This window comes from Sipha flava, unplaced genomic scaffold (genome assembly GCF_003268045.1).
Source record: "Sipha flava isolate LNK unplaced genomic scaffold, YSA_version1 329_pilon_pilon, whole genome shotgun sequence".
Taxonomy (NCBI): domain Eukaryota; kingdom Metazoa; phylum Arthropoda; class Insecta; order Hemiptera; family Aphididae; genus Sipha; species Sipha flava.
This window is the reverse complement of record NW_020273017.1, coordinates 299,728-327,423: the sequence shown is the minus strand read 5'-3', so window position 1 is coordinate 327,423 and position 27,696 is coordinate 299,728. Positions and strand designations below refer to the sequence as shown.

General features: G+C 25.9%; 1 protein-coding gene across 7 annotated transcripts; it reads left to right on the top strand.

Annotated features, from left to right (window-relative positions):
* LOC112686892 (6-phosphofructo-2-kinase/fructose-2,6-bisphosphatase) lies at nucleotides 1-27,460 on the top strand. 7 transcript variants are annotated; one of them, XM_025559359.1, is made up of 10 exons: nucleotides 1-572; nucleotides 19,923-20,048; nucleotides 20,142-20,302; nucleotides 20,394-20,528; nucleotides 20,665-20,922; nucleotides 21,021-21,239; nucleotides 21,369-21,603; nucleotides 21,686-21,813; nucleotides 26,348-26,395; nucleotides 26,745-27,460. In XM_025559359.1, exons 1-10 carry the CDS (start codon nucleotides 401-403, stop codon nucleotides 26,859-26,861), a joined length of 1,599 nt encoding a protein of 532 aa, XP_025415144.1. In that variant the 5' UTR covers nucleotides 1-400; the 3' UTR covers nucleotides 26,862-27,460. The 7 variants fall into 7 exon arrangements, with proteins under 7 accessions (XP_025415144.1, XP_025415149.1, XP_025415148.1 ...); XM_025559364.1 differs by lacking the exon at nucleotides 26,348-26,395 and adding an exon at nucleotides 23,667-23,708 and having other exon boundaries at nucleotides 26,745-26,834; XM_025559361.1 differs by lacking the exon at nucleotides 1-572 and adding an exon at nucleotides 10,046-10,244.
* Nucleotides 27,461-27,696: the final 236 nt, after the last annotated feature.

Below are 27,696 nucleotides of genomic sequence, written 5' to 3'. Positions count from 1 at the left end.
AGTTTTCATTCATACGAAATTTGCACGAAACATCCGTCTCGTGCGGCGCGAATGCTCCGAATCTTCTTATAAACCCTGTCCTGTCTGTTCGTATCACTAGTCATTCACTGTCACTACTCACTTGTCGGCTCACTCTTAGCTGCGCGTGATTCGTGTGCAACAGTCATTTTTACTGTTCCTGTCCGAAATCCTGCTCTGTGACTTGTTTTATTTTATTTTATAGTTGTTATTAGTTTTTTACACACTATCCGGTTATACAGTCTCACCCTCGTTTGGGAAGTGGATGTTTTCAACTGTTTTATTTTTGAATTTTTTTTTTGTTGTTGTTTGAATTTTTTGTATTTAATAATATACGAAATACGTATACTTCCACCTACGTTACCCAACGCTCAATGAACTAATGGCTGTGTGCAATTCAGTAGTGAAAACCATTGTGCCCGATTACAGTAACAGTGAATGCATCAAGCTGTGCAGTGAACATTATTGGCCACCCAAAGATGAAAACAATCAAGTTTATCAACATTTACCTCCAACTACGGACACTGTACCAACCAAACCTTTTCCGATCAGAGGTAATATTTATATTTTGAATTAATACTTCTCGACTTATTACTACATATATCTCTATGGCAGTTATCATTTTTGCTTAAATAACCTAAATAACAATTATCTTTAGCAAGTTTTTTGCTTTACATAGTTGAAAATGAAATTTTTTGATGTTTATCATAATTTACGATTTTTCAATAATGTATTATTAATGTTAAATATATGCTACATAGTTATATATATATATATATATATATATAAAGTATTGAATAGCATCTATATTATGATTCAAAATTTAAAATATAAACCAGAATTGTGTGTTCTTGATTACTTTGTTATTTTGATTAAGTTTTTTTTAAAGTAATAACTATATATGGTTATTTGCAAGGTTATTTAAATAAATATTTTACAAATGAAATTATACCTACTTATGCATCCTATTTGGTAGTAATATTAATGTATTATTAATATTTTATAAGTATCTATATTGAAAATATTTACTTGTTGCATTTATTTTTAACAATTTAGGTAAAATGTAGTTCAATCTGACATATAAAAAAATATATAGTAGTTTGGTATGTTGGGATAGTTAGGTTAATATAATAGTGTAATGTATATAAATAGTATGATTGACTTTGTTAATTTTTTTTAGTATAATAACATTAAATATTTTTCACAGTATTACACAATAATACTAAAATATTCCAATAAGTATAAGTGTAAAATAAAAATTAAACACTTAGTTATTTTTTTACTTATTCATTACATAAAAGATAAATTTATACGAATATTTAGTTATTTTAATGCAATTTTTTGGCATTAATTAAAGATATATAAATATACTTATAAAGTTATCTTAACAAAATAAAACATTTTTAGAGCATATTACAGTTAAGTTAGGTTACCTAATTTGTTACTTAGTTTCTATTTAGATTATTAGGATAATTACTTCTAAGCCATAGTTATGAGACTAGATAATTTTAAATTGATCAATTAATAACTAGAATATTAAAATTTTCACTAGTTTGCATTAATTATTCAATATTTTTTAGTGGTGGACTAATCCAATGGTTTTTGTCAAGGGTTTTATTGACATCAATATCCAAATTCAATTTTTTATAGTAGTGAAATTTAAACTAAACCATCTGAGTTCTAAGGGATGTTATGAACTTTTGTTATATTACTCATACTTCTCATGAAAATCTATTCTTATTATTTAAAACTTCTATACAAATATATGGTATACCTTTATAAGTATTAATATCATCATAAAAAAAAGTATAATAGCCATTATAGAATCAATTATTAGCTTTATTGCAAGAGTTATTTATAGTTTGATTTTTATATCAAAGTCAACTATTTAAATATTATGTTGTTTTTCTGGGGCTCTATTTGGTTCAGTTTTAACATCTACGATATGGATTAACTTTTTTAATTTTTTAACCAATTATTTCTTTTTAATAATTTGCTATAGATACATCAGTATATATTATGTTATATTAATTTTTATTTTTTTCATAGTACATACTACTCATAGCTACAAAGATGGATGTTAATTTTTTATTATTAAATCATTTTTATTCTAAATAAGCATGGAATTATATACTTTTTTAATATTTTAAAATATATAATGTATATTATTATAGGTTGGTATGTTAGCTAATTATTAGTAAAAACATACATTTTGTATATTATGTTGGCTAATTTTAATAATTATTTGTTTTATTTTTGGTTTAAAAATAAACATATACTTATTATAACATATACCATAAACCATGATCTAAATAAAGATGAATTACTATTATTTTTATTTACCTTATTTTTGTAGTATTTTTGTTGTCTAAAATTAATATCTATCAAGAGTAAATCATTTGTCTTAAGGTTTTTTTAATTCACTTACATAGATAGTTTATTTATTTAGCATAAAATGTTTTTATTAAGAAAATAAATATTAATTTTTGGTCATGATAATAAACATAAAGGTCAAGTTAGTAATGGAAGTTACAAATATACTTATACAATTAAAGAACATTAAAATCAAATTTAAAATAAGTAGTGATTATAATAATAATAAGGTAACTAATTTAGCATTAACTTATGGTAAGAATAATTTAATCAATGTAGCTATAATTAAAAACAAATACTCTACATGGTTTAGCTTAGTACACAATTATAAATTTTTGTATCTATTTAAAAATAAAATTGAAAACTATTACTATAATAAATACCTGTTTGTAACAATTTTTTTTAAAATTTCTTTAATTAATTTATTATTTGAACAATTAACTCTGAATTATGGTTCATATTTTCCTAGTTTAGGATTGCATATTAAATTCTATTTGAAAAACGAAACAGTTTGATTGTTATAATGAAAACATATAGCCATCTTGGTAAATTTTAGTTGTTTACTCTTCATAATCCAATGTATTCAATATAGTTATTACCTAATAATAAGAAATTAAGTAATAATGTAAACTATCAAATATTTAGTAATTTTGCTTATAAGTATAGTATTTTTTAAGTTATTTTCAAGTATAATTATATTTATTGCTTCATTAGAATTTTTCTAAAAATGTTTATTGTAATGATGACAAATAATTTTAATCCATCATTTTAACATTATTTTTGTTTAAAATATAAGAATATAATTCAAAGCAATTACATATCTTATTAATAAATAATATTTTTGAACTTGTTGTCAATTATTTTTTCTTAAATTTAAATCTATGATTATTATTTTTGATAAATAAAAAGTTTCAAAGTATTTAATATAATTAATTTAAGTATTCCTCTTTAATTTAATTAAATAAATATTAACGATTAAGAATAATAATTAGTGTCAAATTTCTGTATATTATTTTTATGGATGATAACAATTTTTCAATTATTACTTCTTAATTATTTCACTAAAACCATAGTATTTATTAAAGAATTAACATGATAACTATTGTGATTTATTTAATTGTTTCTGATGTGAAATAATCTTTACATACTATTTTAATACATTAAAATATTTTTATAAAGATAGAATTAAATAATGAATGAAAAATAATATGTTATGGTTACTTATTTTAAAAGACCGATAAATTTAAATTAATTTATAATATCCGATACCATACCACTTGTGGTTTATTATATTGAATATTATTTAGTTTGTAAATCTACAGTAATCAATTTTACAAAGGTATCATAAAATCTTATTTTTATTTTATTTACCTTAATATCAAATTAAAAAAAAATATATTCTTTTGGCATTTCTTATATACATATATTATTTTATATTATATAGTTTTAGCTTAGTTTTTGTCTACTATATTTTATTATTTCTGTGTATCTCAACTTTTTAACTCTTCAGGATGAAATAGTTAGTTTTCTTTACATATTCATAAAATAATGGTATTACATTGCAATTTGTAGTAGCTGTGTAAGATTTTCCAAAGTATTAAAAATATTGTACATAAATATTTTTCACATTGATCATAATTTGTATGGTTAGATTTTGCTAACATAAATAGGTACAAACTATGATAGTAGGAACCCATTTAAGTGTATTATTGATTTATGATTATCAACCTTATTAAATACATGTAAAATATTCAAGTAATTACATTTTAATGTATACACCCAATTAATAATATTTAATTTGTAACAATGTAGATAGTAAAAGTATTTGATTGAAAATAATATTAAAATGATTAACCATTTATATAGTTTTTTTTTCTATTTTAAATCAAAAATTATTCTATATATGGATGGAAATGAGTGTTAGAATAATTATTAGCTCTGCTTTCTGAATTTACCTTAAACTTTTAGGTAGTGAATGATCTCAACTTGTTCCAATACAAGAAGCTGAAACTGTTTCGTCATTTTTTTCTCAACTTAGTACTGAAAGTAACTATTTATCAATACCTAACTAGTCCATTTCTTTAAAATATTGAGCTAATAAATTAATTTATTTTTTTGATTTCAAGCATTATAATATGCGTCATTACTCATTATTATATCATAATTAATTAGCAATTTGAAAAACTTTATTTAAGCTATATACTCGTAACTGAAGTCTTAATTTATACCTCAAATAATAATTTAAATACCCAATACTTGTTACTCTCTGCTCTTTAATACTAAATAACAATGATGTAATACATTTTTTTTTTTTTATTTAAAGCTGGAGAATAACTAGAAATTTATTGATATAACATGTTTTTACTATGATAAAAATGTTTGTTTTACGTTTGTACCGAAAATCTCATACAGTAATTATCTAAAAACGAAATTATTTAAAAATTATATTCATTGAAGGTAATTTTTTCTAATCTCTTATTTTCTAAGTTATCGGGATATTTTAATTTGTTATCCATCATTTTTTTTTTTTATGATAACAATTTTTTAATTTTATTAATTTTTTAATTTTCTTTCTTATGATGACTAGATTTTACCAATTTTGACTATTATTCAGAATTTAGAATATTCTATCAAACTAACATTTTTATTCTTACAATAAACGCCGCTTATTAGACTCAAAATCGCATAGGCGTATCCGAATACATTAAAAAGAATTCGGTTATAAGATTCACTACTTTGGTTATAAGACTTATTTCTTTTTAATCATGCTATAAGCCATATGTATATACGACAAATTATATCGCATTTGAGAATGAGGAAAGTGTCGAGGATGTTGACGTCACCATCAAACAAAGACATTCTTGAGGTTATAAATATGTTGAGGAGAGCTGTTCATCACTGAGCTTTTAATTTTAATACGAAATATGAGTTCGAGCAGTATATTTCTGAAATAGCTAAAAATAATAAACAAACTAAAATCATAAATGTTTTTAATTATTAATATTATATTTATTTTATAATACGTATCTTGTAGTATCTAATAGTAGTAAAAAACAAACAATTAAAATAAAGTTAGTATTCAAATTTTTGTTTTTTTTTTCCACTTTTCCTATAGGATTCATTCGGTTATAAGATTCACTTTATGCTGGTTCCAAAATAAGTCTTTTAAAGCGGCATCCACTGTAGTTAAATTATGGAAATACAATGAATTCGATCGTTTTCATGAATATTGATAGTTTTCTTATATATCTTTTGGTTTTAACAAAATATTTTTGATAACATAATCGGTATAATTCGTACTTTAACTCAGTGAGTTAGACTTTTCATAATAATTTATAAATAGTAAATATGTTTACTTAATTACATATACAGTAGTTACGTGTTTAAAATGTTAATTATGGTTGTAATTATTAAAATTGGTATAATAACTATTACGAATGTCAAATACAAATTAAATTGTGTACGCTGAGTTACTTTTATAAATAAAATTATAGATTATGGTTTGTATAACCAAGTGTTCGTTTATTTGTGATTCGACTATTATTTCAAAAAATTTTCCATTCGATATTTTATTGTTTACCTGACTTTACTCAGTGTGATCTAATTTATCAAAATAATTCTTGATTGTCATTATCCAAACTGTACATCAAATTACGTAATTGGTATCTAAAGAGATTATTTTAACATCATAATTTATAAGATTTAGAGATAAGACGTATTTGAGATTATAGTTTAAAAACAAGACTTTGGTGTTTCTTTTATGAATTAACTATTCTATATAATTTTTATTAATGTTATTATTAGTATATGTTTTTGTTCCTTGTATATACTAAATAATTAGCATAAATCAATATTGCAAATTCGTCGACATTCTCTTCTGAGCTTTGTCTATAATATAATGTTTTTTGTAATAATGATAATATATAAGCATAATTATGATCTAAATACAGCAAACAAAGTCAACCTATATAATGTATAACCTGTTTTTTGTATGTTATATAATGTTTATTTATTTTAATTGTAGAATGTTGGTGTAATTTTTAATAATATAACTAATTTTATTAATCGAAAAATATTTTTATTTATAAGACCATACCATAAATTGTAATATATATGATTTTCGAAAAAATACTTAAATTTTGATTCGTTTGTAGTATTTAGGAATTCAATTTTTCATTAACTGTGTTTGAATTTAAAAGTAATTCTTACAATGTAATTTACAGAATAATCAATAAGGTAGTATTATTAATCAATGTCTAAATGTCTCAATTTAAAATAATTTTTTATTTTACTACTTTTTTTAATTAAAAATTATGTATCTATGTGTATACATATATTATTAATATATTTGTAGTATTCATTAAAACCCTTGATACTGAATAATATTCTAACAGTATTACCATTGAGTATTTGGTAGATTACATGTATCTATTTCAAATACATCGATATATTTAATTGTGATCCATTCGAGTTTTAATGATAAGAATATTTATTTAAATACGCAGTTTTCAACAAGGTTATCGGTACTATTAATTAGTAAATATTAAATAATAGACAAAGCATAGAACTGTTCAATTTACTTATGAGAAAAATATTGATTAATATTTCTAATATACTTAATTATCTATGTACATTAATTATTCTTCCTTATTTTTGTGTTTTAAATGCAAGTATTTGTTTTAAGAGGTATTATTAAGAGTCAACGAAATATTATTTTGTGAATTATGCCTACAAATAAAATTAATTAAAATTAACATGTCACCAAATTTATTGAATATATTTACCATATTTATATACAATGAACTATACTAGTGTTAACTATTAGACAAGGATGATTCAATTGTCAATTTGAATGACGCAAACAAAAAGTGTTTTCCTCATTGGCGATATGTGTTGTAAATTATCCATTTGAGAATGCATGTAAATTGTATTGGGATTTTTAAATCTATGTTATCGGTTTGTGTAATTTTTTCCGTTATCTGAATTCTGAATAACGTTGTATTTTTATGAATGAAAACTTTTAGTTCCAACATACTGTATATTATTATGACATGAAATATAATTATAGTTTTTAACATTTTTCTTTTAGGATAGGTACAAAATTGTCTCTTCGTGTAATCTTACTGTGAATTGGAAATTTATATAACTACCTATATAATTTTTTGTGATTGAAAGTTCAATTGATAAAAAAATTATAATTATTAAATATTATTTTATTTTGTAAATTTTTATTGAAATTGATTTAATGAATAATTATACTGATCAGTCTAAACTACATTAGAAATGTTAGAATGCTTAGAAAATTTACCGGAAAACTTTTTTGCTATAATTATAACTTGGGAAACTGAAAATTACTATAAATCGGACTCTGATTAACCTTGATATATGGCAATGTTAAATAATATTATTCATTATTAAACAATGTTAATGGAAATATTAAATATACACGATATGATCAATATATAGTTAGATAAAAGTTCGGATGAAAGTGAGTTGTAAAATATAGGTAGGTAGTTAAAAGTTATATTTTCGAATATTTCCTGGAATATAAATTAATTGCAAGTACTAATAATGCAATACATTTTTTTTTATATTTTTCATTAATTAAATAATAATTTTTTTATTCAGTGTAATATAATTGTAAATTTTTAAATTCATTATTTTATGATTTGATCTAAGTTAGTTGAAATAAGGATTTTCATCATCAATTGTATTAAAAAAATATGTTATTTACATTTTTTCTCTAATTATTTTACGGTACTTTTTTTTTAATATTAACACGAGTGGTGATGACTATAAATAATTTGTTTTTAGACATAAAAATTTAATTTATTATAATCCTTTTATAGATGTACCAAATTAACTAATAATGCTTTTTACTAACAGTTTATTTTATCGCATCAATAGCCTGTATTAAATGTTGTGTAGTTTTTGACGACGTAGTATTCCCATGTTTATTGTACTTGTATTGAATACTTTGTCACTATAATACCAATTTTATAATCATGAAATATTGTAAAACACTTAAGTGTTTGCATATAGAAACGAAAACGTTTTTTCTTTCTGTGATTTACTTATTTACTTATTTTTAATTCAAGTTTTTGATTTCATATTTATGATTTTTTTTATTATAGATGGTTTATAATTTATCTTAAAAATGCAATACAGTATATTTATCAGGGCTTATTTTGCGTATTTGGAAAAGGTAGACGCGCACTTGATAATAAACTTTTGCGTAATTGATTTTTAATTCCATGTTGTTTAGTGTTATTTTATACATTACATCATGATTTATAAACAAAGTAAAAAGAAAATTTATTAAAAAATATTAAAAAAAATACTTTGAAAATGAATGTAAATTGTTTTATATCTTTTAAATACATTACATTTTAAATTACTTCACATAGAAGCTACACATTTTATCATTTTTAACTATAATTTGACAGTATATTTTGAGATCATAGTTCTATTTTGATAGGCTTATTTAAACAAAATGCGTAGTTGATAAAAATCCTTAGAATAATCCCTGATATTTATTATTCGTGTGTCAATGATTTTTTCATAATTACTGTTGGAATGTTATTTATTTTTTGAATTATTTAAAATATTATTAATATTACTAATAATAATAATAATAAGCTGTGCTGAGAAAAAAAAGAGTTCTGATTACACACACAAATTTTGCGCGCTTCCCTAATTGAAAATTGAACATCAATGTGTTCATCCCCTTACGACACACTTAAACGTGTTACAACAGACCAATGATTCCATAACCTATTATTTATACTTACTTTTAAAATTTCAACTATAATCTCAATGTATAAACATAAAAACATACGTTTTAAGAGTTGTAAGACTAATTATTTAGAATGGCAAATTTCAATTTCATTCGGCGCCACTGTAACTACACCTAACTAATAAAAATGTTTAAAATGAAAATCATAATTTCAAGTGCTTATATATGACACAAAAAAGTTAAAATATTTTGAGAATTATACAATGTCTGGTAAATAGTATTCTTATACGAGTATCATTCGATGAAAATGTCAAGTCTCTACAATTGTTTGTTGTGTGAACCTGTATCTAGTAAATTTTGCGGCTTTTTTTTAATTTTCGTCGGTCTTTGCAAAAGTTCCAGGTATATATAATTTGGTATTTAAAAAAATTACAGTTCTTGATCAAATTGTCTCGTTGAAATCGTGCTGGCATGTACAAAAAAAAAAAAAAAAAATATATGCATAGTAAGACCACCAATATATTCCTCACTTTGCTTAGAATCTAAAATAATAGACATTTCAGTCTGAGGTCCTTAATCGCGAAGGATTTGTATTCGTATGTACCATTTGCAAATTGAAGATCAAAATTTTTTACTAGGTCGTTCAATGTTATCAATATTTTTGAATTAGGTTGTATTATATTATGTATAAATAGAACACACATTAGTAGTTAGTACTATAGATATTTGCACTGACTGCGTATAGGTTAATCGATATGTTTCCCTAAAAAACGAACGTTCGTGTAGTATTTATAATATTTTATTATGTATAATATTAATATGTATATACACCTATGTGTATCGGTACATCTATATTCAATAAATAAATAAACACGCGGACGTGCGCGCGCAGTTGATTCGTTGCCGAGCGGTGGCGGCGGATGCTGCGGCATTGGACCGGTTCAGCTGCATCGGTGCGTTTGTCCGTTCGTCCGGCGTTCGCCGCAGTCTTCGTCGACCATGGACGCCGGTCCGAAGCACAGCCACCAAGACCGCGACGGACCGCAGTTCGTACCCCTGGGCTTTAGGCACCTGAACAAAGAGACTTGGGTAGTGTCGAAAAACCGTCACGATGCGGGTGAGTAGTAGTGAGTACAACACATTTACCGCTTTGTGATTATACTTGATATCGTAATCAAGTCGTCGTTGTACCGCAGACGGGGAGAGAAAAACTACAGTGTGTGTGTGACCTAACGACCTTCCGGGGGTAGTTAGTTCGTTCAAAATACGTCTATCCGAGCTATCCGAGTCGATAAATGAAGCTAGAGATCGTGATTTGTGCTAAACGATTTTTTCGTACTTCCACAGTTTTTCGTTCGCATTTTCGTTTTTGAGTACACCCTGTACACGTTATATATATATATATATATTAAAGGTAAGGTCTTTGTCATAATATGATTCTACGTCTTGTCCTACATTGAGAATAGAGATTATGGTTTATGTACGTGGTATTTTTATTTTTTTTAGTCTTATTTCAACATTATAACATATGTTTTCCATTTTTTCATGATTAATACTCGTCGCATATGCAAAATAACGTTTATAATATTGCGATTTATTTATTGGAAAAGATAAGCTCATTACTAAGTGTGATAAAACATTATTAAATACATAATTACGTATGAATTCTACCTATATTATCAAATTTTTTATTCGTGAATAAAATATACAATGTTACTCGTATCTAATGTAGTTTTCCTGATAAATAATTTAAATTAATTAATATTTGTTTGAATAGAATATTATTCAAAAATAATAATTTTGTAACTTGTAATTACTAATGGTTTTCATATTGGAATGTATTTAAAATTTACTTTCGAAATTTATACTTTACTTTTTTACGTATTCAATTGTGCATTGATAAAATCAGTAAATTATGAAATTAGACAACAGTTTAATTTTACTTTATTTGTCAATTTCAAATTCCCACCCTTATTATGCTTATACTTCATGTTTTCTCTATGGCCAATAGTTTATTAACAATTCATACAGTTAAATTTTATAAACTGCGAATTTTGGATATATTTTACTTATTGCTTGAGTTTAAGTTTAACACTTATATATTTTGAGTAATCATTGTTTGAATAAATATGATTTTTTTGAAGTAATATTTTTTAGTTTACATTTTTATGAAAATTATTATTTTATACGTTTTAGATACATTTAATTAAGATCATGCTTTTGTTTCATTTAATGCAGTTCTTAAAATTATTTTTCAGTTTCTGATTTAACGCGTGTAGGTAACTTGGAAAATATAAACCATTTAGTTTATATGTAATATCTTTATAATTAGTTTTTTCTCTGATTTATTTAAATCAATTAGTACATCAAATGTAGTTAATCGATTAATTTAACTTATTATAGAGGAGTTTTTTTACATATAATTTTAGAGTAATATTTGGTTTATATTTTATTGTCATTCTTACATAATTATGTGTTGAAGTTAGATACTAAACATCGGCTTATTTTAATTTTTTATAAATATTTACTTAACTTACATTATTACGAAACTAAATACAATTGTATAAAATAAAATAAATTATTTGTGTTGTATATTAGTATTATAGTAAATTCTGAATATGTGAACAAATATAGGATTGTAAAAAATATTTTGTTTGCCACTTCTCATTATTTTTTACTTAAGTTGAGTAAGCTTTTATAAGTAAGTTATACTATATATCATAATTTTTTACTAATTTCTTTTATGTAAGCTGTTAACATTTGTATCATAATTGTGTTTATAACAATACATGCATGTTAGATGATTAGTAATGCTATGGCTATAGTATGTCTTAATATTCAATGATTAGTGTACTGTATAGTTTATTAACAAAAGATTTTGTTAAGTCTTAACATAATGAAGAGTGTATTTTTCATTTTTGAAATCCCATATTTGAATTTTTTTCTAATGTTAGTTTGTAATAAAAGCAATATAGGTATACATATTTTAATTATTTTGTTAATCTATTCTTTGTAATTAAAATAATGTAATACTTATTTTAATGATAGTAAAAATGTTACTTTAAATACTTTTTCTATCATTGAAGTACGAGCATATTAAATTATAGTTTGATGTTATAATTTATAAAAAATGAGTACTATATATATATATATATATATAAATATCTTATTAATATAAACGAAATTTAATATAATTTAGTTACTAGTTTATACAAGTACTACCTTTTGACTATGATTACTGGGTGATTTATTTGTTATCTTCTTATCAATCACGTTTACCTTATTATATTTATTTTTATTTACGGCGGTATACCAATTTATTTTTTGAACAGAAATATGTTACTGCTGTGACAAGAATTTTCCCATTTTCCGAAATATGAATGCATGACTTCGATATGATAAAATAAAATTTCTAAATTTATATGTTTTTACTTGTTTATATCTAATGCAGACATGTATATTTCGAATGACACCTCAATTAAGATCTAGAAAATATGTTAGAAAATCTTAAGATTTTACATAGTTGAAATCAGATCAACCAAAATCTTACAATTTTGTCATCAAATATTTAAATAAAACTAAATTTATTCAAAAATTTGGCTTTACGAATATTTAATTTCGTTCTAATTATTATATTAATTTCGTAACTTTTAACTGTACTATTAAAATCAAAAGTACACCTCGAATAATTTTTCAATATTTTATATTTGAGAAACTATTTCTTTATCATAATATATTCATTTATTTTGGTTAGTATTTAAAAATAAACTACGCATCTCAAGTAAACGTCGAATTTTGCACTGTACGCAAATTTCGTAGCAAATGTTAAAAAAAACTACATGTTACACTAGGATTTTTGACTTGTTGCCCGTTTTAAAATTCGTACGCACTAAGAAAATATTGTCATCCAGCTTCTATTTATAAAAGTTCAATTTAATCGTTTAGCATTTCTCATATATAGTTTATTATAATAAATAAATAAATATATATATATATATATATATATATTTCATAATTTTTATAATTGTATATATTATTCTGATTTCTGACGATATATTTTTAGAATATTATTTGTTTACAAATGCAGGTACATAAACGTAATAAATATTGCCAATTTGTTCCTATACCGGTTATTATATTTCATAATGTAGCAATAAAATCATTGAGTAATAGTATACCACTCTGTAGTATTGTAATTTATATACTCTTTAAATAAAACGAAGTTACAGTTAGATAATAAACTGACATTATACATTTGATACTAGAGACTTAAAAAAAATATTAATGCTGAATTTCGGTAATTTTAATACAGAATAATTGTTGCGTAATGATGTATAACATCACGATGGCATAACAATTTTCAATTGTCCTACTACGACGATACATAATAAACGTATTTTTGAAGAATCTGAATAATTTTAAGGGGTGTGCTTTGACAACGAAAGTATATCTAGTAATTGTCATTATATCAGATATAATATAAAACAGTGATTATCAAAATTTTGTGGACATATATATTATGCATGCACAAATTTGTTTTATATTATGTATTTTTTTAAAAAAAATTTTTTTTCGCGTTTCGACAAAATTGATCACTTGTCAAATGTACGCGTTCAGCGAAAAATGACGTTCTTTGTTCGCCTGCAAAACGTTCAATTTATATTGTTGATATTCCCGGGCCTATAACATATCCTTGTCGCGAGCTTATTAAAAATCGAATTCGAATGCCTCGCCGGTTTCGTTATCCACATTTTGGCACGACGGATAAGTGATTGCAATGCTATTTTGTCTCCAGTTCACCGCGTCCTCACCATCATTGTATTTCTCGACCCGCCGGTTCCGAAGCATTTGGGTTAACGATGCTGTGACGTGTTTTCGCTGGAAACACATGCGCGTAAAATCACGTGCCGCGAGAACAAGCGGCCGCCGACGTCGAACGATCTTCTCGCCTACTATTTATAAACGCGCGTCATACAATAGACAAACGTATACACACGTATCGATACATATTCATTGCTTCGACTATTAAGTTTAGAGTGTATTACTATCGGTACGCACTGCTGTTAGTTTTTCTATTCTTATTTTTTTTTTTTTTTATTATTATTTTAGCATCCACCGCCGCCACGTGTACGACTTGACTCGACGCGATACGGCGGCGGCGACGACGACGACGACCTAACGATTTTGTTCGACCTCCACCCAGACATTACGTATACGAGTACCGCCGATGGTATTATTATAATCGTATCCGTAGTAGGATTTTTTTTTTTCTTCACGCACAGTATGTTACCGTTTCGTGCGCCTACTACAATACTACGCCCGTTCGTTCGACTGCTGCATTCGTGTTTACCAGTCGGTCGAGTCGTCGTCGCCGCCGTCGCGTAAGGATCACTTCACACGCGATTTCATAATACCTGCCTGCCACGACCGCGGGGACGCGGTTATATCGCGAAGTGACGTTATGCCGTCGTCGTGATTGAGCGCGACCGGAATTATTGTACGTTTTCCAAAACAAATCGTTTCTCTTGTTTAATCGTCGTCGTCGTCGCACGGTTGTTCGGTTGCGGTATGTATTCCCGGCGGTTGTCGCTTTTCGAGCGACAGCAGGAGTACGTAATGATCGGTGAGTTGGCCAAAAAAAAAAAAAAAAACTAAATAAAAAATTCGCGCGACACTTTTTGACCTTGAGAATATTACTAGTTTTATTTATGTCGTGTGTACACGTCTAGCTATACACACATCATGATAAACACCACCTTCCTATATGCATTGCCCTCTGAACGAAAAAAAAAAAATAGAAATAAAATAACCTTTGTAAATTGATATGTGTCTGTCGCGTTTAATCGATTAGATAAAATGTACGAGTCACATTTTTATGACGCTCGTTTTTCGTCATCAGGCAACGTCGACATTGAATGGAGTTTTCGGGCTCATCGCATCAAAGTACAATATAGTGCACGCAATATATCGGTCGACTCACCATATCACCATATCTCTATCATAATTAATTGCTATTATTGCATTTTTTTTTTTGCCATAAGTTTTACAAACCTTAGATTTTACGGTTTTTAAAAAAATTGAAGAATTAAATTAATTGAAATAGTCGTTCTCGGGTAAACTTTTAGTTGAATTAAAATGATTTTTCAAATTCCTACCTCCTTTTTAGAACGATTGTTGACTAGGAATACATAATTTATTATTTCATTAGACAGTTAGAATATAAAACAATTTCATTAATCATTATTTATAACATAAATTGACTAGGTACGAACAATCTTAGAAACTGTTTTTAGTGATTTTCCTTAGTAATATTTGTACAATTTATTATTAAATATTATCTTGAAATGATTAAGTATAAAAAAATTGATGATTGTTGGATCATAAATATTACAATAAGCAGGTACTTAATAATCCTATAATATTGAATTTTATGTCAAGAAAAATACTTTTCTACAAAAATTGTAAAAGCAGTAGTAAAACCATATCTATAACTTAAATTTCACTTTTTAAAATATATAAATTCTTTAAATTTTTAGTCTAGTAGAAAATAATGATGGTTCATTAACTATTGTTAATCTGAATGATAACCATCAGTATTTAGAGAAATATAAATATAAATATGATTATCATTAATTTATTTGTTTACTAAATTCTTTGCTATTAATTGTTTCCTTTCTAAAGCATTTTTCAATGATTAACTTTACTATTTTTGCTACTCAATTGATAACTATTTTTTAACAAATGAGTAATGTTTATTTTGTAGTATTGCTTTAATATTAAAATGTCTAGTAGTTATTAATGAAAATATTGAGCATTATATTTGTATGTTTTTTATTAATATCAATACTAACAAGGTTTCTAAATTATTTTAGTGTATAATTTAAAATGTTTTACCTGCTCACCTTCGTGTATTCAAATAGTATTTACTTTTGAATCTAAAATAAACACCTAACGTTTCTAGATGTCTATTTTAGTTTCATTTATTTAAATCTAACATTTCTAGATTTAAATAAATGAAACTATTAATTTTACAATTTTGTGTTTATTAAAGTAGGTACGTTTACATATAGTCAGACGACATTGATTTATGTCGAATGACAAACACTGTCTTATTAGTATGGACGGAGTTATTCTTTGTCAATCCACTCTAGCAACATAATGATGTATATCAGCGGTTCCCAAACTTTTTTTTCCGCAGTGCTTATTTTTAGACCCAATTTAGCCACGGTGCCTTGGTGTGAATAATATTTAAGACAGAACAAAAAAAAATACTTATTGATAACCAATTTTATTAATTTTATTAAAATTTTACTCAATTATAAATTAATGCATTTTTAAACTTAAAAAATAAATAAAAATTTTTATTATGATTATAATTATTATATAAAAATATTATAAGGTTAAAATGAGAATATCCAAATATACAATAGAAAGTATTACATTATTTGCTATAAAGTTTTTTTGAAAATAATAAGGAAAAACAATTTTATGTATTTTAAACTATTTATTATGAATCATAGACCGCGGTGCCCTTAGAAAGTAATCGTGGTGCCCCTAGAGTATCGCGGTGTACAGTTTGGGAACCGCTGATATATATAATCGATACGTCTGCACTTCAAATCAAATCGATTGACGTAATGTAGACGTACCTTTATTTTTTGAATTTCCAAAAATATTTAGTCACATGAAAAAAATTGTAATTGGATTGAATATTGACATTGTTATTATGTATTTCAAGTTAAAAAAAAATAATGAAAGTTGTTATTTTATTAATATTAGTAGAGTTAGTTAAAAATAACATTTATTTATTTTATGGTGAAATTCTGTTTACTTTATTGTCTTTGATATTATTATTTTATCTACTTATTTAATCATATTAAATTATATATTATATAAGGGTATTATATTATATACCCATTTATTTTGAAAATTGAATGTAAGATTATTAAATTATTCTCAATTTCAATAGTGTACTTAATACATTTGGAATACATTTTATTATGATAATTGAAAATTAAAAAAACTAAAAACACTAGTGAACTTATTGTTTTGTAATGTTCTAAGTTATTATTATTGCTTTTATTTATAATTATACATCAGTTCTTACATTCAGGTCCATCTCTATACCTTGTATTTTCATGTCATTTACTAATAATAGGTAGTTTTCAAAGTTGAAATTAAATTGATTTTATTTGATATATGTATGAATGAAATATATCAAAGAATTAATCCATTGATGGTTCTTGAGTGAATATTTATTTGATTGTTAGATTTAAAAACTTTAATTTTTATTAATTTTTAACATCTTTATTATTTGAGTTTTAACTAATAAATAGTGATGTGTAATTAATAAAATGTCATTATTCAACAGCTGTTATAAGTATAAATGTATAAGGTTTTTGATTAGTATTAAGTAAAAAATTTTAAAAAGCATTTAGAACAATGATATTTCTAATTTGGGCATAAGCTTTACTTCCTTTAAAACTTTATAGTGATGTTCTTATGATTATTTAAAATTATTAAATGTTATTTAATTTACTAGTTTTCGAATTCAATAATAATAATTATTATTATTGAATTCGAAAACTAGTAAATGTCAGTTATAACTTACAACTTACTTACAACTTGTAAATATATATTTGAATAAACATGAAAACTAGTGACAATTTGGGAAGTTTATTCCTAAAATACAAAATTATAAATATTAAATATAGGGTGTCCAGCAGAAGCGCATATTTTAAAAACGCAATAGCTCAGCAAAAAACTATTGACATTTAAAAAAAAAAAAAGAATTATTGCAACCATAAACAACTCCCATTTAATGATAATATATTATGTTGAGCAAATGTCTACCTCCGCAATCCCTACAAGCAATAGGGCGATCGTTGAAATTGGTGATCACTTTCGCACACATCTCTCTACCGATTCTGCCAATTACCTACCTGATTCCTTCCATCAATTGTTGGATAACTTGCGGGTTATTTACATAAACAAATTCGATGATTTTGCTTATTAACATACCCAGAGAGGTGGAAGTGAGCCTCGTCACCGAAGATCCTGTTGGCGTAGTTCGCGTCGGGTTGGCTCAAAATCCATTTTGCAAATAATCTTCTCTTGCCGTAATCTGTTGGTTTCAATTCTTGTGTCAACTGGATCTTATATGGATGCAGATGGAGCTCATTTTTTGAAATCCGATGAACAGAACTTTGTGAGATACCCAGTTGCTGTAGACGACGGTGAACAGACTTATGCGGGCTCACTAGAGCACTGTCTTGCGCTATGGCAACGTTTGCTGGCGATCGAATATTCCTCTAAAGGGTGGCTTTGTTGTCCACAACTGAGCCAGTTTTCTCGAATTTATCTATTGAACGAGTTACAGTCGATCGCAAAGGCGCATTGTTTCGTCCGAAGATCGTCCGAAGCTTATGTAACGTTTCCGCGACACTATCCGCACTTGTAGGCATTTTCATTGTGTTTACGCGTTGTTCAATAGTGAATCTCTCCATGATGACGAATGATAAAAATGCAAATGCTTTGCAATAGAAAATGAGGGATGTTATAAGACTAGAAAAACATTGGAACAGTGCTTTTAACCAAAAAACAAAAAAATTACGGCGTTTTTAAAATGTGCATTTTTGCTGGGACACCTTTTACTTACTATGTGCAATTAAATGTGATTATTAATAGGCAAAAAAATATTAAATAGCAAATATATATATTTGTAAGCTTTATAAATTATTTGCACGGATCAAAAATTAAAATTAGACTCTAGAATTTGTATTAGCATCTATAAGTATTTTAAATTTAAATAATCAGCTTGATTTTAAGCTAAAATTACATTTTTTATTTATAGTTACTATTAAAGTTATAAAAAGTATTTATGAATACAACTTATATATTTATACTTCTTGCAATTAATGTACAAACTTAATTGTTTTTTAAATAATTTATATAATTTAATATTAATTAATAGTATTTGTATTGTGAATATTTTCATGATAATATAATTAATTGAATGGAAAATGTGAAAACTGATGTATATCAATATATATTCGTCAATAGTATGAGTTATGAATATTTTTTTAATAGCGTATTAATAAATGACATCACATTTATATATACATAAATAAATAATAAACGGAATTCTTATTTATAACAACACGAATTTGAATAAATTTATTCATCTACAATATTATCGAACATGAATAAATTCAGTGATTGATATATAATTCCAATATCGAATTTTAAATTGTGTTGTGTTATATAACTATATTTATTTTAATTTACAACATTAATGATGCAAGTTACTTATCGCGCAGTTTTTAAAATAATACTTAATTATAAATTATTCATGTCTTCTTATTTTTAAATGTTTTTTTGATAAATTATTTGAATAATATATTTATTTATTATAAATACTTCCACTAAATACTGCATGTTCAAATAAGTATTATCATTAAATATCAAAATATGGATATACCTATAGAACAATAAAATTTAATAAGAATGATATGTATTTTATTTGATGGCTTCTCCATATATTAAAAATTATTGTACTTGCTAAGATATTATTTATAAATGGTTCTGTCTAAATTATCATTATCGATATGGGTTGGTAAGACATGGTCTATATATATATATATATATATATATATATATATATATATTAAAGCTTCTTGTACATCTGTATAAAGAATAATGATTTCTCTTTACATTACACCAATGGAATTTGTGACCCCATTTTTCATTTGCAGCATTTTATACACGTGATACTCATTTTAATTTAATTTTCTAGGCGAACGTCTCAACTATGTTAACACACCTCACGTCATTGCTATGGTCGGATTACCGGCACGAGGGAAAACTTATATTTCAAAAAAACTTTCCCGATATCTAAACTGGATCGGTATTAATACCAAAGGTAAATATAAAAAATTACATTGTAATACCATGATAATACTTAAAATTTATAATTGCCATTAACGGTTATATTAATAATTGTAAAATGTTACAGTTTTCAATCTCGGAGAATACCGACGTCATGCTACAACGGCATACAAGTGCCACGAATTTTTCCGTCCTGAAAATAAAGAAGCAATGGCCATTCGAACGCAATGCGCTAAGGACGCACTTGATGACGTTTGTACGTGGCTGGACAACGGCGGAGAAGTTGCCGTAAGTATTAAGTATATAAAAATATGCTTTTATTACATGTTAAATATATTTTTACGAATTCATTTTAATAATAACCTATCGTTGATTTCAGGTTTTTGATGCCACTAACTCTACCATCGAACGTCGGCAACTAATTTTAGATATTGTTGTGAAAAAACGAGGTTTCAAGTTGTTCTTTGTAGAATCAGTGTGTGATGATCCTAAAATTGTCGAACAAAACATAATGGTTAATATAAATAATCGTACATATTTATCCAATTATTGCTGCGTTGTCGCGATAATTAAAAAAATAAAATTGTGTGAAATTAATTTTTGCTTTTGACACGTTTGTGTACGTTAATTTTAACGATATTGTTATGCAGGAAGTAAAGATCAACAGTCCGGACTATCAAAGCATGGGTGCGGACGTTGCTCTTCGGGACTTTTTACAGCGAATAGAGCACTATCAGGAACAATACGAACCGCTGGATGAAAACACCGAGTCCGAATTGAGCTATATGAAAATATTCAACACTGGCGAGAAGGTTCTAGTTCACAAGCACGAAGGTCACATACAGGCGCGCATCGTTTATTATCTGATGAACATTCATATCATTCCGAGAACGATTTATCTTACGAGAGTGAGTGCAATAAAAGTTACCAAATAGCAAATCAATTTAAAAAGTGTACATTATAAAACAATTTGACATTTTTTTTTTCATGTCTTATTTTTCTGTAGCATGGTGAGAGTGAATGGAACAGAGAAGGAAAAATTGGTGGGGACTCGCAACTATCGCCCAATGGTGTCAAATATGCCATCGCTTTGGCCAATTACATAAACGGTCAAAACATAAAAAACCTTCGGGTGTGGACTTCGTGGCATCATCGGACCATTCAGAGTGCAAGTGGAGTTCGTGCCCCTCAGGAACGATGGAAGTCATTGAACGAAATCGACGCTGTAAGATCTAAAATTGAAACCCCAGAGTTTCAGTCTTTCGTGGCTCAGTCACTTTTAATATGGTGTTCTTTTTTGTTCTAAAGGTTGTTGACCAATAATATTGTATTGAAGGATATGATTGCTTTTTAGGGCGTGTGCGATGGTAAAACATATGAAGTAATCAAACGTGAATTCCCAGAACAATTTGAATCCCGGGATAGAGACAAGTTTGCATATCGTTACCCAAGAGGCGAGTCGTATGAAGACCTAGTAGCACGACTGGAACCGGTCATCATGGAATTAGAAAGACAGGGAAATGTTTTGGTTGTCAGTCATCAAGCTGTTCACCGGTGTTTATTAGCCTATTTCTTAGATAAAAACTCAGGTGTTAATTTTATCACAAATTAAAATTATATTTGTAAGCCAGGATGCATTTTGAAGTTAATAATTACGATTTCTATTTGCAGAAGAGCTACCGTATTTAGAAGTACCATTGCATACATTAATCAAATTAACTCCTGTAGCTTACGGATGTAAAATGGAACAAATCAATTTTCCCATTGAAGCTGTCAATACACATCGTCCTAAGCCTAAGGTAAGTTGAGTAAAACAAAAAAAATGTATACACTTAGGATTTATAGCATGTCACGAAGATAAGAAAGTATTTTTAAACCGAACACATTAATATTTTATATTTTTTATATATATTTACATGCCTACATGTAAATAGTCACAAGATCAATGTACTTACAACAAAGATGAGTTGGTATAAAGGAAAAAACTTTATAACATTTATGGTCCTCAATTTTTTATTGTTTTAATTTGAGTTTTTGGTTTGTGTGTTTTTAAAACAAATAATAACTTATCTGAGCATCACAGTAAGGTAATGTTTCTTTTTTACATAATTTATAGTTTTTGTGTTTTAATAATTTTTTTAATATTTAATTCATAATTTTGAAAGTTATTAATTCCATCCTAGGATATAATTAATAAAAACAATTTGACATAATATACAGCGTACGTCGTATTTTAATTAACCTATGTTCTAAACCAGTGGCGCCGAACTCAGGGTTCAAGTTTGGTCATGACCAGACTATATTTTTAGAGTGATGAGTGGTGCCGTGTTGGATTAGTAAACAAATAATAAGTGAATTAATTCAACTAACTATAAATTATAATACTTCCCATTTAGTAATTACTATTTAAAACATTTAAGTTCATAAATGCTATCATAAATACTAAAGTAGGTTAAACATTTTTGGAAGGGGTTAAATTTTCATTTCTTTAAAGTATGTTATTGGGTGGGGTGGGGTGGGTTGTAAGTTGTAAATTGGGTGGATATTGACCAGACCATTCAAAATTTTTGTTCAGCGCCATTGTTCCACACATGTAATGCGGTTTCTGCATAGTTTCTTCTTATATTACCTTAAAATTCATAAATTAATAAACTCAATTAGACTTGTGTGAAAGTAGGAAGTTATATAGGAAATTATATTATTAAATATGTTATAAAGTTAATCGATTCATCTCATTGTACAATTGATTCAAAATCAGATATTTTATGGTATATTTTTAAGTATTACTAAACTCAACATATTAAGGAGAGTAAAAGTATATTTGTATTTTATAGTAATTTAATGATATCATAATATTTACATACAAACATTGTACAATAATAAGCTATTCCATAGAAGTCTAAGACCTACATATAAAACTTTAATATGTTGAAGTATTTTGCACTTTTGGTACAAAAGCTTACTTACAACATTTATTCCGGAAATAATTCCTAATAATTATGTATTTCTTGTTATTTGAAACCCTATTGAATACAGTTTATTCTTCTAGAGAAATTGTGATATAATTTTTCAAAACCATGTTTGTTTTATGTTTTTTACTTTTTATATTTTACCTAGTCATCCATCCAATATTGAAAATTAGTCATTAGATTGATGTTTCACATTACCGACAGATGGACTTTATCAAATAAGGTATCTCAAAATTAACATATTTTAAAATTTTGATAATCAATAAAATCATAGCTACCAAAAATTATATCTCACCGTGAAGCAAAATGTTAACCCTCGTTGATTTTATTTATTTTCCTTATATTTATATTAATATACTTATTATTATACGTACAAACTTACATACATGCACCGTTTATTATAAAATGTGGACATTAAATTTAGAAACATTATTGTTGATGCACTACGTTAATGAGAACTAAAATTTAATTTTTGTTGTTAGCACTTTTAGTAATTATATTTAACGAGAGATTAGTATTGTCCTTCCTATTTATATATATTTATTGGTAAGATTAATCGAATCATAACAAATCAGGCATTCAATAGTATTAAAAAAAATTTTTTAATGCATGTTCAACAAATATAATTTTCATTTCTAATAGTTCTATAAAGTGTTTTTATATGTTTGAATAATTTTTTCTAGAAATTACTTTAAAATCAATGACAAAGAATATTTTATTCCAAAGTAAGTTTTTACATATATTTTATTTTACACATTTTGCTTGATATGAAAAACAGTGTCGGTAATATTATTAACAATACATTCTCTTTAAAATATAATATTTTGTAGTATAGATAAAATAAATTATGGCTATGTCATTATCGGTAAAATTTATTTTGCTATTTTAAAAAGTATTATTAAATATTAATCATTAATTTGTACATATTTTAATTTATTAAATAATATTAGATAATAAATTATTTTTTCACTAAAAACAAAAATGCCATAAAAGGATGACGTTTAATGACATCTTTTGGGTAAATATAAACATTAATTCTAAATTTCATTCATATTATTATTTACTATAGTAAATCTGCATCCAGATTCTTCTTAAATCCATGCATCAGTATTATTGGCTTTATAATTATGAATAATATAATTATTTGTTAAGATACACTTTGGATATCTAATTTTTGTTTTATGCACTGTATGGTTTATATGTTTTGTCTTTATGAAAAATCTCTATTTTTTAGAGGATATCAAATAAGTTGTTTCTTTACATTTTCTCCACTGTATGGTGTTTATTTTAGAAATTAAATTGTGGTGGTGGTATTACATCTTCCATGGTATTCATAATGCTTGCTTATTCAACTATTTTATTTAAATAATAATTGTAGTATTTATAATTGTTAATACAAAACTAAAATCTTGTTTATACAATTATCTCCTCAAAAAAAAAAAAAAAGTTTTTAGTTGTATTTTTCCATTTTTATCCTATATAAAATAAGACGTAAATATTTTTGTGTAATCATCACTGTGTACCTATTTTGTTGTAGTTTTTTCTTATTTGTTAACATATTCTAATTTTTATAAGTTATTGTTTATTATACAAATGTAAAAACAGATTTTAAATACAATGTGTTGCTGTAATGTGCGAACAAAGGCAAATAAAAAAAAATAAATAAAAATAAATATAATGTACGAAAAGATGTTTAAGTTCCTACTTTTACTCATCGTGTTTGGTATTCATGTTTTATGGAAAAACATTTATTTTTTGAACTTTTAGTTTTAATATAATATACCTATAACAGCAATTCTGAATCTGTGTCCCAGAAGCCCTAAGGTCCCGAAAGAAAAGTCTAAGAACTCCATGGTTTCGTGGGTACACTTGAATTAATTAAATTTAAATAATATTATATTCTTATTCGTCGCAGAAAAACACTGGTATGATAACTTAAATTGTGTAATGAATTGTACGTTTTAGTAATACACATTTAGTTTACAACTTAGACTTCTGATAAAATTTGGTTATATTGACTTCATTACTTGGCTGAAATTTTTATAAAATTAAATAAAATAAATTTATCAATACAATGTAAAATGATCGCAGTTTTCAAATTAAATGACAAAACCTGAACTTCTAATTAAAAATTAAAAATTTAATTATTAGAATTTTTGATATGTTACTATGAAAATATTTAAGAAATATTTTGCTGGAAGTGACTAAATGGTATGTAAATGTTAGAAAGGTAATTAAGGATTTTACAAATACTTAATGCAATAGATTGGGAAAATATGATTTTTTTTTTCTATATTAATGATTCAAATAATTTTATTTTTTTTTTTATATAAAAAGTTTATTACTAAGTATAAATAATTTTTTTAACATATTTTGTCACTATTACAGACTTTGGAATTAAATCGCATTACAGTAAATATATTAATTAATTCACAAATCACAAATAAAAGGGCATGATGGATTTTATTTATTATCATTCATAAATCAAAACGAAAAACGTAAATGATTTATGTAAAAATAATAGCGCATTACTAAGAAGCCCTTTAACTCGTTATAACGACGCATTTAATCGGCTTATGGGTCGTCGACAATTATTATAAATATTAATCCATTGTTCGTAGCGAACGTTGTAAAGCATTTGTTTTTTGATACACATAGTGCCTTCACCTTGAACTAACTGAACTATTTTCTAGTTTATACACGCAAAAAAAAAATAAAAATAATTCATCAAATTTTTCGCTAAATTAAAGCGTATATCGATGTATAGTGACGTCTTGAAGAATATTTTAATCACGTGGTTTATAAATAAGCTATTAAAATGTAATGCCATTTAAAATTTATAATTATAATTAATAAGAATTATTATTATTAAACCAATGTTTTGTATTTTACTTTAGAATTATTAATAATGCCCACGGTTAAAAATTATTGACTATACTCAAGTTATAAATAACTACACATTGAATTTAAAAATGTATTTTACATAATAAAAGATATGTTGGGTTATTTGATGTCAACATTTTAAGTATGGTTCATGGGGGAAAAATAAGTCGGCACTGTATGACAATGTAGAAATTGTATGAAATTGGAATCATTGCTTACAAGGTACTGTTCATCATTGATGCGATCTTATAAAATATATAGGTACTATATACAAGTGTCTAGTATTATAAATGTTATACATTCGAATTCGTCCCTTCACCGGTGGTATCCTTTCATTTTGTTCTAAATTTCTTAGGATACTCAGTAATAATTGGATATTAGTACAGTTATTTATACAAGAGGTATAAATACCTACAGTCTTCAAATGTTATTAATTTCACTAGTGTATTGTTCATTTGAAATATTGTATTTTGTGTTTAAGGATCTGCCCACATCCTTCGATAGCATGGGCATCAAATCGACTAATATGGTGTGTGTTATTAACTTCTAAAATAATATAGTTTTAACATTGTGATATTTGGCATGTATGGTTTCGTTTCAATACACTCAATGTTTATTTATTTATTTTCAGCATTATTTTATTTATACGATAGTATATAATTAATTTTCGGCTTTTTACAATTATTTAATATACACACGAATAATTATCATTACATTAATCATTCTCCTTCTTTTTTTTTTTTTCTTCGTCAGCACCAGCATATCATTTATTGTTATTGCTGCACTATTTGTTACTGCGATGTGTAAATATAACGATAATAATGACTCGATCGATGACGCGGTAATGTATAGGTAATTAATTGGCGTGTCTCTTCTAGGAGCCGGGATTCTTGGAGGATCGATTCAAAACCGAGGGAAAAGATAAAAAAAAAGAAGGTCTCGACAATGGGAGCGGGAAAATAGCCAACAACGGAGACGCCACACTGCCAACTTAATTTCGTCCGACCACCACTACGACCTCGATCCGCGACTAATTACGTATCATAACTTTACCGAGGATATCACATCACCACCGCCGTTGACGCGTCGTGCCGAAGAATCGACAGCGTTACTGCAATTGGAGGTCGTGGTGATAATGATGGCCGCCGCCCATACAGTTTAAATTAAAAAAAAAAAAAAAAAATTATTTCATTGATTATCATTTTCCAGTTAGTATTTTTTTTTAAATTTTTTTTTTTTTTTTTGTTTGTTTTGGTGGAAGGGAGAGGGTGAACGCCGTCGTCCATAGTTGATCGATATTATTTTTTGTACCATATTTCAAGATTATAATTTGTGTGTATATGTGTTGTTGTGTAAATATAACACGCGGGAGCGACCTACTATCCGAATTCGACTAATACTCGTATATATGATTATATACGTACATCGTTTTAATTGATTAATGTTTGAAAATGCTACTTAATTTTTAGACAATTTTTGTTGATGTAAATAATTGTGCCGTATGAAGTACTTATAGTCCGATTTAAAATATACGTTTAAACTGTCATTATATTTAAACTATATATACACACATATTAACATATAAATTTATCGGTAATTTACTTAATTTTATTTTCATAGGAATTTAAGTTTTTTTTATTTGGTACATAAGTAGCATAATTATTATGATTATAACTATATACTATTAAAATTATGATAAGGAAACGGTTGGTTTCGTCGTTTAAGTTGTCTTATGTATGAAAATATTACAATATTTTTAAAATGTTTCTTTAAATAAATATACCGCCTAAGCCTATACATTTTTGCTTAGATTGTATTGTGATATTTTTT

What these genes read in the sequence shown, in the direction of transcription:
- LOC112686892 (XM_025559359.1), top strand. Translation starts at nt 401, where the DNA reads ATGGCTGTGTGCAATTCAGTAGTGAAAACCATTGTGCCCGATTACAGT. An exon ending in TTGTCGAACAAAACATAATG is followed by an intron (nt 20,529 to 20,664) that starts GTTAATATAAAT and finishes ATTGTTATGCAG; the next exon opens with GAAGTAAAGATCAACAGTCC. An exon ending in GAACGATTTATCTTACGAGA is followed by an intron (nt 20,923 to 21,020) that starts GTGAGTGCAATA and finishes ATTTTTCTGTAG; the next exon opens with CATGGTGAGAGTGAATGGAA.